The sequence below is a fragment of the Corvus hawaiiensis genome, chromosome 16 (genome assembly GCF_020740725.1).
Source record: "Corvus hawaiiensis isolate bCorHaw1 chromosome 16, bCorHaw1.pri.cur, whole genome shotgun sequence".
In the NCBI taxonomy this organism is placed as follows: Eukaryota; Metazoa; Chordata; class Aves; order Passeriformes; family Corvidae; genus Corvus; species Corvus hawaiiensis.
Genome location: NC_063228.1, coordinates 1,826,950 through 1,840,008, shown reverse-complemented (window position 1 = coordinate 1,840,008; position 13,059 = coordinate 1,826,950). Strand labels below are relative to the sequence as shown.

Sequence of the window (13,059 nt, the reverse complement as noted above, 5' to 3'; positions counted from 1 at the left end):
AAAACCCACAGTCTTCTCCCTCCCTCTTCCTTTCCCAAAGAGAAAAAAAATCAGGGGCCATCTATTGGGAAAGACTTACACATATTAGAAAAGTTTATTACTACAGATGACAATCATTATGGTACATTAGTTCTGAGGGATGCTTAAATTGCAGACATTTGGACCAATAAAAAGTGAGATTATTTCTGAATTCTAGTAACTTTCAATGCCCTGCTGCTTGTGTATTGGGTTTATTTAACTTTTTTTTCTTTTGCAACCCTTCTTTTTAATTTTTTTTTTGAGATGGACCACCAGACTCTCTAAGAGCTACCCTCAGGCACTAATGCAGGAACAACTCTCCTGACACAACAAAGGCTGTGTGTTCTCACATATCAGAGCCAAGAAATCTGCCTGTGCTGAAGGTATTCTTTCCTTCAGACGAAGGTATTAATTCAAATTTCAGAAGACAACATTAATTAAATGTTGGTAAAGAGGATCTCTAATAAGCTGCATCCTTCTGGTTGTTTATTTTCTAACACTATAAGCATTTTTCACAATGGAACAGTTTTGTCAGTGACTAGAATCTTTACAGTTTCTGAAGTGGCAAGGGCCTGGAAAAAAAGAGAACTTTCCTAAAATAAGAAAGCAGTGTTTTATTTAGTTTAAAACACAAACAAAGAATCCAGTTATTTCCCTTTTTCCTCCAACCAAAGTAGAGCTACTCAAAGTTGACAAAATTCACTGCCTAAAAAAAGAAAGATCAAAGGCAGTGTCAATATTTAAAAGTGATTTTTGTAGTCAGCTACACCATTTTATGCCATATGTTCAGTTGAAAGCCACAAGCTATGCCACCTACAGCTGTTCTGCCATTTAACAACGATGAGCTTGTGTTCTTTTTAACAGTTAGTTAAATTGGGCTTCAGACAGAGCTGTAAAACGATACCTCTTTATCCAATATACCACACGGCCCTACCCCAACCTTCTCAGAAATGGTCTGCTCAGCACCTCACAGCTGTAGGGCTGATGTGCAGCTCTCTAAGGCTGCATCATCAACAGGAGCCAGTGACATGAGGTGGCCAGGCTGGGGCAGTAATGGCAGCACCAGACTTTGCCACGTGGTACAAACACAACATAACCAGAACAACACAGAAATTCTGGATCTCACAGTGCAGTAGTCACACAGGTGTCTTTTATAAGATGGTCTGTTCACAGGCTGGCAATAACTGGACTCCAGAGCCCTCCATTTTTAACTCCTGCATATCCAAAAGCATCATTTCATCAAGCCGAGTTTCAAACTTATTAGACATGCTCAAGCAGATCAGGATGGATACACCAAAAGTCCCAAACCACCCCAAGTAAAGTACCCTATTGTTCTCCCTCTTTTTATTCATGGAGAGAAAGTAAGTATCAACCTTCCTGGTTACAGCCTAAAGCAATTTCTCTAACCCAGTGACAAAGGTAGGGGGAAAACTCAGGTCCTGGCTCCGCCTTCAAGACTGCTTATGCATTTTAACAAATTAAATTCATGAGGAATAAGGATCATCTTCCTCTGTCAGATACAACCGTTGTGCTTTGCACTGATCTCAGCTTGCATCAGACACACTCCAAGGACACCCACTGATCTGGCTCTTCCATGGCCTCATGAATCACCCAGTGGCGAAGGTGAAAAGAGAAGTGTTGAAATGCCTTTTGGTATTTGTATGGTTAGAAACACATCTGCAGAGTTTACGTGTCTGTTCTGCACTCACTCAGCCTAAATACACCTTATGTGCTTGAATGTTTGCCTACACCTGAGCAAAACTTTCTCTTGGTCCACTACAGACAGAATATTTCAGGCCCAGATTGCCTGAAAGTACAACAAGCAGACTATGCTAAATAAAGAACAAAACGTTCAAAACCCAAACCAAATGCACTAACAATTGTGGCAGTTTCTTTACATCACATAACTGATGGCAGGATTGTATTTATAGCAATGAGGACACGAGAAGGGAGGTTTGCAGGTAGAAGTAATCCTTCATTAGAACTGCTAGAAAAATTGGAAAGATAAGCATATTTCTGGTCTTGCAAGTCCTTCTCTGGACACACAGGTTACCATCACTGTATTAGCTGGGGATATAAAAGAGCCTACCTCTGTCTACTAGACTTGCTTTTTCCATATGGCACTTTTATCGACTGAAGAACAGCACCTATTTGCCCAAAGATGTATTTCACTACAACTAGAATAATATTTCAAGCAAATTAAAATTTAACCTTAGTTTTTATTCCTAACGCCGCTTTTTAACTGTTGCCAAATCTGTGTATGACATGCTTGTAACAACTGGGAATACAGGTTAAACTGCACTTCAAGTAGGGATTAGGTACAGGGCCAAGATCTTATTATCTACAAGTAACACTTGATGTGCTGAAAGACAGACTGAGATACAGCTTAACTACATTCAGGACTGCTGGCACACAGTTTCCTGGCTAATTAACATTTTAAGCCCCTGCCAATATAAAAGGCAAACTGGAAAATGAACTGAACCAAACCAAACCCCAACCTCCTTCTGCAGTAATAATCCTCAAATTTAGGCATTTACTTGCTGTTCCCATCACAATAAAAACATTAAAACCAAAGAAGAATAGGAATGCAGGAAGCATATTCAGGATTTATCCCAAAGTATGTATTTTCTTATTGCTTTTGCTAGGGCAAGTCCTTGTTTTAGAAGCCTGCATAATTTAAGCCTGAATTATTTAGGCAATTAACAGGTGCTGTCGGTGTGGTGATAACACTTTCTCCCTTATCACAAATTGGCATCTACAAAAATAGACTGTTAGAGTCTGGAGAGTTCTCTTTTATTTTTTTTTTACTAGTATAAGAGAAGACAGACCATTCCTGAACAGTTAAATTTGCACTTTACTGAAATAAAATAGGACTTTATTGAAACAGCAAGGCTCAGTCCTTTCTGAGCAAGTAGGACTGTTCTTAAAAAGCAACCATACGTTATATAGTGCTCCAAAGAACATATCTGTTAACAAATGTTTACACATTTGTTATACTGACATTCTGAAACAGATTCACTCTAATTTTAGATTTTATATAAACAACCAAGAGATCTCTGTCCTTATCACCAACTTCATCTTACTGAACCTCTACTTACAGAGAACATTTACTTCAGATTACATTGGGCATAAGTCAACAGACTTCTGTTTGCAAAACAGCAACTGCTACTTCTGGCCTTTACTCTCTTTATTCCATCATTTTTCATGTATTGAGCTTCAGGGTGCTTCTTGAAATTGTTGAGTGACCCAGTAATATTCCACTGAAAGAATTTATGGGACCACATTAGAAATTCTTGGCCTTTCAATCTTTTCAGGTTTCCTGTACAATCTTGTTGCATAGTTTTTAAATTGAATTAAGTGTGGGCTTAAAAAACAAAGTGAAACATGCTTCTTCCCACGAGTTTCTACAATGGAGAGCACATCATTAACGCCTGAATTTAGGTGCACAATTCGTTTCAGAATGCAATTCAACCTAAGGAAAATAAAAAAATTCTTTCTTCACCCTTGTGACTTCTCTTCCCCCACAGCATGAAACGCCTACAATGCTCCTCACATCAACAGGCACAGAGGAAGCAGCAGTGCATTTTCCCCTCTACAAGAAAGGATATCAGAATCTTCCACTGTTGCAGTTCTGGAGCTGACACTTCCACTGACCGTGGGAATACTGTTGGATTACTGTCTATGATTGAGAAAAAGCTATCTCTTAATGCTCAATTTAGAGTATTTTTATTTTATATAGAGAAGACTGAACATCAAAGCAAATTTTCAAGTCAAACAAGTCACCCACTATACAAAAGTCATCCTTCAGGAAACTTGAAGCCCATGACAACCCTTTATGAGTTTTCTTCACTTTACTTTGGTATAGAGACATTACAATTAAAGGTTGTTAATGTTTTATACATTAAGCTCACACTGATGAAGTTACAGATTAAACCATTCCCCCTTACTTGTACATTTGCCCTGCCTATCAACAAAGTCAGGATCCCTCTCATTTCAGATGTATACAAAGATTTTATTGCAGAAAGCAAGCAGTTTCACCAAGATATCCTAATAATATTAGTATATATGCCATCAATTTGAGAAAAGTAGAAAGAATCTAGGTTCAAAGCAGCTCTTCTGAAGTATTCATAGCAAAACAGTTGTGAGGTACACTGAACATCAGTTGTCCTGTTCTGATCCCACACGTATTCCTTAAAATGCAACTAAATTACATTGCTGCCAATAGCAGAAAGTAGTCACAGCAAGAGAAGTGGAAACCACACAAGAACAACCTGGGCAAAAGAATGGAAAGCCCCGAAGTAAGAACTGCAAGAATACAAATTGGGAAGCTGGCTCCATGATGAGCACTACAGAAATAAACTACTTGACTTTACTGTCTATGAACACTGTCATTTGATTATTAAATTCTTGGATGTACCAAGCTCAGAGACAGCCCAGCCCTGTTAATGCATTGTGCAAACAATGGCACAAAGAATTGCTCACCATCAAGTAAGTTCAAGGCCTAATGAGAATTGTCCTCAACTGGACAAGTATTTAAACATCCAAGTGCAGTATTAATCACTACACCTTGAGAGACTGTCATCCTTAATGATCCCAAAGTGCTTTGTAATTTATGGCACAGAACTGCAGCTACCATGAGGTTCTTGGGTAGCAGCCAACTGTTGCCTATTGCACTGTGTTGTGCTGGCTCTGAATACTGCAGTGAATCGCTGGGAGGCTTTTGATGCCCTCACAAGGGAGCATTTTAGTTCATCCCAAGGACCCAGATGTAATAGACTGTTTTGCTCAAAGACAGGAACCAGGCTCTATATACTCTATGAATTTTGAACCTCAAACTCTTAGCAGCAAGTATTTCCTACTGGATTAGCCCATCCCACAGAAACACCCATCACAATCAGATGTTTCCTAGGGTACCCAAGAGAGATCAAACTCTTGTCATCAACTCTATCTACAATATTTAAAATATATATACAAGACAATACATCAGACAGGAGATAAAATATGATATCATAGGAAGAACCCAAAAGCTTCACACTGAGAAGGGATATAACCTATGACTGTTGATTCCCCATAGATCCCTATAGGATCAGGCCAATATAACTGCTTTGCCAGTGTAGCTTGTTTCCCTTCTCCTTAAAACAGACACATACCCTGCACAGATCCTCTTCCTGGCCATATCTCCAGTTTTTCAGATCTGTGTATAACTCCATCAGTCAGAGGCTTGAGGAAGAAAAGTGAAATTGAGGAAAGCAGCTGGAGCGTACATAAGAGGATTGCTGCAAAATTACCAAAGAACTTTTCTCCTGCATATAGCCCTCACTAATAAAAAACTCTCTCAATTACTAAATTTGTAGGCATTCTGAATTACAATAATAACAACTTACAACTAGGTAATAAGAAAATTATTTTAAAATTTAAAATTGCATAAACTAAAAAATTTAAATAATTTTATAGTTTTCCCAAATTACTTTGTAGAAGAATAAAACAGCTTTTATATAGTATTTGTTTCACCATACTACAAACATCATTTTGTATCTGTTTCTAAAATAAATAGCAGCATTTATTCTCTGTGAAGTTCAGTATACTTCCTCATCCATGAGTCACTTTAGTTACATTCTTCTGAAATACACAGGCCTCAACCACTGCTGGAAAAGGACTCAAGAATGAGGTGAAGAACTCCTGCTTAAGGATGAAAATCCTACACACTGCACTGCACTGCATGAAAATAGATGGGAAAAAGTTGAGCTGTTTTGAGGAACCTATGAAAAAAAAAGTAGGTCAAGCTTAAAAGTTTGACCTACTGATCTTCTCTGCTTTGGCAAAAGTACAAATGGAGTTTACATAATGCTGCTCACATGTAAGTGCTGGCTGGGAACTAAATGATACAAATGTTTTTAATAAGCCCCAGCCATTAACAGGATTCCTTTTTTTTATTATTTCAGACAATTTTATATCTTTGTTTTGCAGTACACACTATTGAATCCTTACTTTTAAGACTCAATACATTTAAGTTACTCTTGTGTTCATTTCACTGTAAGTTTGTGGCAACAAATGTAATACACACACCTCAAATCAGGTCTAAGTTGATTTAAAAAAACAGATCAAACTCAGGTAACTTCCTGAAGCTACAAAGCTGAAGTCTGAACAAGGCATCTTTCCCACAGACAAACCATGTGTACAAAGCAGCTTCACAGTTACATACTTCTTGAGTAAAGCACAGGATGGACAGAAAACAAATCTGTATCTGCACATACTGAATAGAATTTAATTCTGTAGGAACTGTGCACACTGCTGGAAAGTAATAAAGACAAAAAAGGTTATTCCAAATATCTGAAACTCAAGTACCTTATCCAAAGCACCTACAATTAGAAAAGACAAATGAAATGCCTGTTATTCTGTGATTTTCCCCCTCAGTTTAATAAAGCAAACTGTGACAGGAAACAAAAGTTAAAAAAACACCTGAAATGAAATTAAAGCTTTGCTGTTAATGCTAACAGAAGTTACTGTGATAAAGACACCACCTCTGCTTTACAGAGGAAGAAACTGGGGTACTACCACAATAACTTGCCAACATCCAAAGTCAGCCGTGCCAGGTACTAGATTTGAAAGTTACTGGCTCCCAGATCTCAACTCTATGTTCAGGTACTTCTTACCTAACTCTTTAACACTAATTAGAGAGTGAGGAATTCAACAGGATTTGGTGGAAGGCAAACAAATAATTTTGTACCTTCACATGCTAAAGAGAAAACAAAATGTGCACCTAACAGGAGCAGCATTAGCTTGTATCTGTTAAAACCAGATGTAAAACATCAGTTCCTCTATGGACAAAAACAATTGGCTCTCTCATGTCTTCTCTGGCAGGCTCAAATAACCAGGCTGACACAGCTCTCTTTCATGAGATTCTTCCTACACATAAAATAGTTCCATATGTTTAAATGCTGAATGGTTGAGTAAACACAAAATTAATTCATTACAACAATGCCTTTCTATTGATTTTTCTTGTGCCTTAAGGCCTGGTCAATTACAGAACCCAAGCACAATTCAAACACTCTGCTCTGTCACATTTTTACATCCACTTGAAAGACATCTACAGACACAAAGTGGAATGGAAATGTTCATTTTAAAGATGGCACTGACCCTCCCAGTACAGGCAGACCTATTAACAGGCCACTCTTGTTGGAGTATTCAGGTTATATGGGGTTCAGAATCTTGTTCTTGTTTGGGTTTTGTGCTGCTGTTTTTAAGGCACTGGCAACATCTCTGAAATGCAAGTGCTGCTGGCAGGGCCTGCATCTTAGGACCAGCAGGTCCTAATCCCTCACTGTGGGGATCAGCAACACATCACAACCCACCTTTCCCTCCTTCCTCACACACCTGGGAGCATCCATCAAAGAAATGTGTTTTCCTGAAAATTATGTCCCAGAATCTAATTTTAACACTCTGATGTTCAGATGGCTTTGGAGATTGCTTTTCAGCACTCACCTCTAGGACCTGATGGTACATAAATCTTCATTCTCTGTATCATCCTCCTTTTTTTTTGTATTCTCAGCATGCAATCCAAACAGGTTCATGAAAGGGCAAATAACTTCTCCTGTCACAGTCACTACACGATAGCACAAAAAACATTAGGAAAAAGTAATTTTGTAGAATTGCTTCCTATCATGTCCCATCACTTGCTACCGAGAAGAACTGGGAGATGCATACTGTGTTTTGAGTATATTGCAAGGTGCTTAACAAATGATCACCAGAACCCTTTTGCAGTTTTTGAAAAGCCAGCTATCCACACATCACAGAAACCAAACACTATCTCCTTCAGAGGACAGCACAATGGCTGCTCTATACCATGGCTTGTCCACAGGGGAGCATTGTACATGAACAGTTTCTCAGCACAGGCCCTAAAGGGCAGAAGTCACTGGTAATATGCCATACTGATTTTTACATATCACTACTTTTTGAGCAGACAACTTCATTTAGAACAATAATGCCAGCTGGAACTCAAGTTTACACCCTCTTTAAGTTGTGGATTTACTTTATTTATCTATTGTATTCTATCTAGAAGTACTGTTTCACGTGACCACCTTCATGTGGTCTTGGGTTTATTCCATGTATACTCAGTGCTCCAATTAGAGAAAAGTATTTCAGTGGTCTCAAGCTCAGCAGGAGCCAGGAATCACTGCTTGGTCACACCACCTGTGATAGTTCATTAAGCTGATCCCAACAAAGCTACAGTTCCTGTTGGGACTGTGAAGCAAAATTCCTCAGGAAGAGCTTTGTCATGCAGAGGAATAACACTGAACATCAGTAATTTTCCACTAAGTACTAGACAACTTATTCCATAGGAGCAGAGGGTTAACTGCCTCAGGAGGAATGGCCTGCTGCACAGAGCCTGCTGGTCTGTAAGACCACTGCATCTGAAATCATACTTCACAAATAAAACACAACTGAGTATGCAAACCCCAAGAACTACACATAACACTTCAGAAGATACACAGAAACGCAGCATTGGTAAACAGACCATTTTAAATAAGTGTCATATTCTAGATTCACAATTCACTCTCACACTGTTACTGCACAGCAAGATACAGAAGGAGTTTAAATGAAAAGTGTAATTCCTAGCACAAGTGACCTTGATACTTTTGTCACAGAAGCAAGATGAAACTGGAAGCTCTGCTGAACACAAATATGGCCCAGGTCAGCTCTACTGGGCCTATGCTGAGTGGCCTGGCCATAACATTCTACTGTGTGTTCCCTGGTGACCTATGGATCAGCATAGGAGGATGTGATATATCCTTGCTTTAGGAGTTACCCATCAGTTAAGCACCCCTAAATCCTGACATCCATGTTAACTTAACAACTGTTATAAAAAGGGTACACGTTGTTCTGTAAATTGGAATCAAATGAACAATCATGCTACATATGAAGGGATGACTAAGCCACATAAACAAACTGATAGCTTAGCTTTCTGAAGGAAGATTTTACTTGATTAAATTATTCCCTTGACTTACTTGACCTATACTAAACCCTATAAAAAGCATTTCAAATTGTCAATCCCCCCACATGTACAGCTTTTAACATCTCTAATTTCAACTGTGCATACTATTCATACCCTTTTTCCTACAAAAGGGTTGAGAGCTGAAGCTAGAGCTGCTTCTATCCCCCTTTCTCTCCTGCTGAAGACAAAATATCAAAATCATTAAAGACCCTCCCACACAAAGAAAGGAACATATGGAGACAAAACTATCAGCTTATAAAGTTCTTTGCAGAAGTGTAGAGATACAGGAGCAAAATTCCTTCCTACTGAAATCAGTGGCACTTTAGGCACTGGCTTAAATTAAAGCCAACTCTGTCCTTATTTCTCACACAGAGTGTCCGTTTGATAAGAAAAGGCAGTCAGTGCAAGAATACTGAGCAGCCGCTGGTTTCCAGATTGGAGTTATCAGTGTTCTGTACTTGCACAGCACGAATAACAAAACCTCACTGAGAACTCACTGTAAGAAAAATCCATTTAATTTTCATCTTTCCTTTACCATCTTAAAGATGTATGAAATAGCTGAAACCGAGTTAATGAACAATTCTTACAAAACTACATAAAGAAAAAGTGCCCAACAGAGACTTGGACCCACATCCACAAAGGTGTAGTTCCTCTGGCCTAAAGACAGATAAGCATCTGAGACCTTCAATAATCTCAGTTGCAATCCTTTGCTGATAATTACTAGGGAGAAATTTTTATAGCCAACATTTTACAAGTGACTGTAAAACTTATCTTTAAGAGTAAGATTTAGGAGACTAATCAGCCCTTTTATATTGATTTTAAAAATATTGAAAACTATCTAGATTTTCCAGAGAAGCATTAAAGCCAGTGATTTATTTTGCTATCCAATTTAGCTGAAACTCATCACTATCTCTGGAGTAAGAGGTACATATTGTTTAGCATCCAAATCAGAACAGATTTTTTTTTTCCTGAAACATAAGCCCAGGTTCCCAACCTTAGTGGCTGTAAACAGCTCTGAATGAGCCAATGCAGTGCTGAAAGACCTCTGCTCTTCGCCATCCTCAAACAGCTGCAGTATTGAGGAGACCAGGCTGTTCCTCGCTGCCTTTCAGAACCCCCAGGACAGCAGCCAAGCAGACAAACACTATTACTCCCCTTCTTCCTCGCTACTAGGCTGATTTGCAGAAGCAGAATTTAGAATAATTCCCACAGGAGATGAACCTAAGAATGCAGAGATAAAGCGAAGAAATATTTTCTTTCACCAAATAGTTCCTTCCACCAGCTGAGCATAGGATGCTCCAAAAACACCCTGCTTCTTAGTGGCACATATGGAAGCTGGATGCCTTGGATGTACTCCAAGCACAGTAGTCTGCTGAGAGTCCCTGAATGTCACCAGCAGCTGGGACAGGTTTTACCATCAGGGCTGTGCCCTCCTGTGCTATATCTCTCCCCAGCAGACTCTGGGTAATGAATGGCACTCATAAAAGCATTCACCTCATAATTCAATACTACAGGAAGTCCTTGGTTCAACAGGCATCTCCACACTTCCTTTCTTTACAGTTTGGGCAAACTGCTCAGTTAGAAGGTCTAGGCACCAGAAATATATATTTATATTGCTTTTAAGCACAAGTATTATAATAATGCATTGAATCCTGTATCAGTAAAAACCTACAGAAGAGTCATTAAGGGTGGCAGCTAGCTCTCCTTTATGGTTTCACCAAGACAACTATTTGTTTGGCTTCAAAATAGAGCAAAGGAAAAAAAGGCTTAGATCTGTCAAAACATTCTTTGACTGGTGTAGTCCTTCAGAAAAACCCATACAGATTTTGTGTTTGCCAACCTAATTAAAACTGTTCGTTGCACCTCAGAAATGGCAGATGATTCTTAAGTAATCATCCACTAAGTAACTAATAATGATTGCTGCTGAAAGTATTTTAGGAAAAAAATTTGTATTACAAAGAGATATAAAACATTTTTCTTTAGGAAAGAACCTAATGGACTGTGCTTAGTTCCCAAAGGACTGTTTCTTCCATGAGCGCTTTTTTCAGAACAGTTTTTGTTATCTCATTTCTGTGCACACAAAGAGAATCCAACATCCTACACATTGCACAGGATCTGCTAACGTGAGGCAGGACTTCAGAAAGACATACTTAAATATTTGAAATTAATACTATTTTATTTGACCTTAAGCCCCTGAAGAAAGGCTCATTACTGCAGCACTGCTGTTAGCTGGAATTATAAGAGGAAAGAACCAACTATTTCATCTAGCCACAGGCAGGGAGATCATCACAATTAGCTACAGGAGGAACGGTGAAGTCACCCAGGGAGTTCCTGAAGGCTGCACTTTGGGAAGGGACTCGTTCCTCTCCTCTGAACCATGTTGGAAAGTCTGGGTTCTAGACTAGGTAATTAAAAGCAAATCAAATAAGCCATAAGCACAGTCTGGTCAGAGTACAGTCACCAATCCCTAATAGCCAGTGTTTTTAATACTCTATTTCATGAGAATAAAGGAAATATGACACAATTTGAACCAGTGCAATCCATTCACATGCAGTGAATATTAGGCATGGAAGATGCAAGCCAGATGAAAAAAATTTTTAACCCTCTGCAAGAACTTATGACAGAAGTCTTTACAGTCAGACCAGTTCTCTCTATACTAACCTGTGGTTTGCTTGGAAATGATAAGTTTAGGAAAAGTCACAGAATCACAGAATCTCCTGAGCTGAAAGGGACCTAGGGGGATCATCAAGTCCAAGTCCTAGCTCTGCACAGGACAGCCCCAAAAATCACACCATGTACCTGAGAGCATTGTCCAAACACTTTTTGAACACTCAGAGGCTTGATGGTGTGACCACTGCCCTGGGGAGCCTGTTCAGTGCCCAGTCACCCTCTGATACCCAACCTAAATCTCCCCTGACACAGCTTCATGCTGTTCCCTTGGGTCCTGTGACCGGTCAAAGTGGTTAAGTTAGTTTAATCTGTTTGCAGTAAGGATGGCTTCCTTTCCTGACAGGGAACTCTGGGTTCCTCTGGGACATGAGATCAAAGAGCTGTCCTCCTCCTGTTCTCTCTCCCTGCTCCACTGATCACAACATGCAGGTCTTTATCAACAGACTGAAATAAATTGTTCACAGAAACAATTACATCATTAGTAAAAAGACAGATGCACAAATCCTTGTTCTTTTAAAGATAGCAATGTCACACTAAAATAAAAAACACATGGGATCTCGGCTTAAAAGCGGATAAAAATCAACATGCAGGAAATATTCTAGGGGAAAAAAAAAGATGAAGGAAAGCAAGAACTTCCCTGCAACAAAGGAAACGTCAGTGTAGTACGAAACACTCCAAACCTGCCGCAAACTAAGCGGAGACAGATCTCAATTCCCTGTCCAAGGTGACGGCACCTGGGAGGCACAGGCAGGGATGCTGCCCTGGCCCTCGGCTTCCCAGAGTCAGAGCCGGCTCGGGGGCTTTGCAGGACCCCTCGGGAGACCGGGCTCTGCCAAGGCAGCCGGGAGGCACCGCGGGGGCTCTGCCCGGGGCTGGGGTCCCACCAGATCCCCCCCGGCCGCTTCACTCGCCGCCGCCCCGGGGGAGCAGCCCCGGGAGCGCCCGGAACCCGGCCCAGCTGCCCTCCGGCCCCGCGGCCAGCAGCCCCCCGGGCTGGCCTCCCCTCGGCGCCTCACGCCGGCCCCACCGCCGCCCCGGGCCCCGCACCCCGCCCGGCCCCGAGCCCCCCGGGCGCTGCCGGAGCCCTCTCCCGGCCACCCGCCGCACGCCGCCGGCGGGTCCCGCCGCCGGCCGCCCTCACCCGCGGACTCGCCGGTGTTGATCCAGTCCGGGTTCGCCAGGCTGGCGATGGCGAAGATGTCGGCGGCCAGGAAGAGGCATCCTGAGATGATGGTCAGTTTGTCCATCTCCTCCGGCTCCGGCGGCACCCGGCTCCGGCCTCCGCCCGGCTCCCACAGCGGGCCCGGGCCGGGGGCGCCTCACGGCCGCGGCTCCATGGGCCCCGCGCCGCGCTCGGCGGCGGCGGCAGGAACGGACCG

The 13,059-nt window shown here is 41.2% G+C and overlaps 1 protein-coding gene across 2 annotated transcripts in view; it reads right to left on the bottom strand.

Annotated features, from left to right (window-relative positions):
• Window positions 1-13,036, bottom strand: part of MOSMO (modulator of smoothened) — a 31,256-nt gene extending 18,220 nt beyond the window's left edge. The window contains exons 1-3 of one of the 2 annotated variants that reach the window (XM_048320934.1): window positions 12,822-12,881; window positions 7,501-7,621; window positions 5,169-5,238 (exon numbers count right to left, since the gene is read on the bottom strand). In XM_048320934.1, coding sequence (XP_048176891.1) covers window positions 5,169-5,238; window positions 7,501-7,521 — 91 coding nt within the window. In that variant the 5' untranslated portion in view covers window positions 7,522-7,621; window positions 12,822-12,881. Of the gene's footprint in view, window positions 1-5,168; window positions 5,239-7,500; window positions 7,622-12,821 lie in introns of both variants that reach the window. The other variant, XM_048320933.1, reaches the window with a different exon arrangement.
• Between the last annotated feature and the right edge of the window lie 23 nt (window positions 13,037-13,059).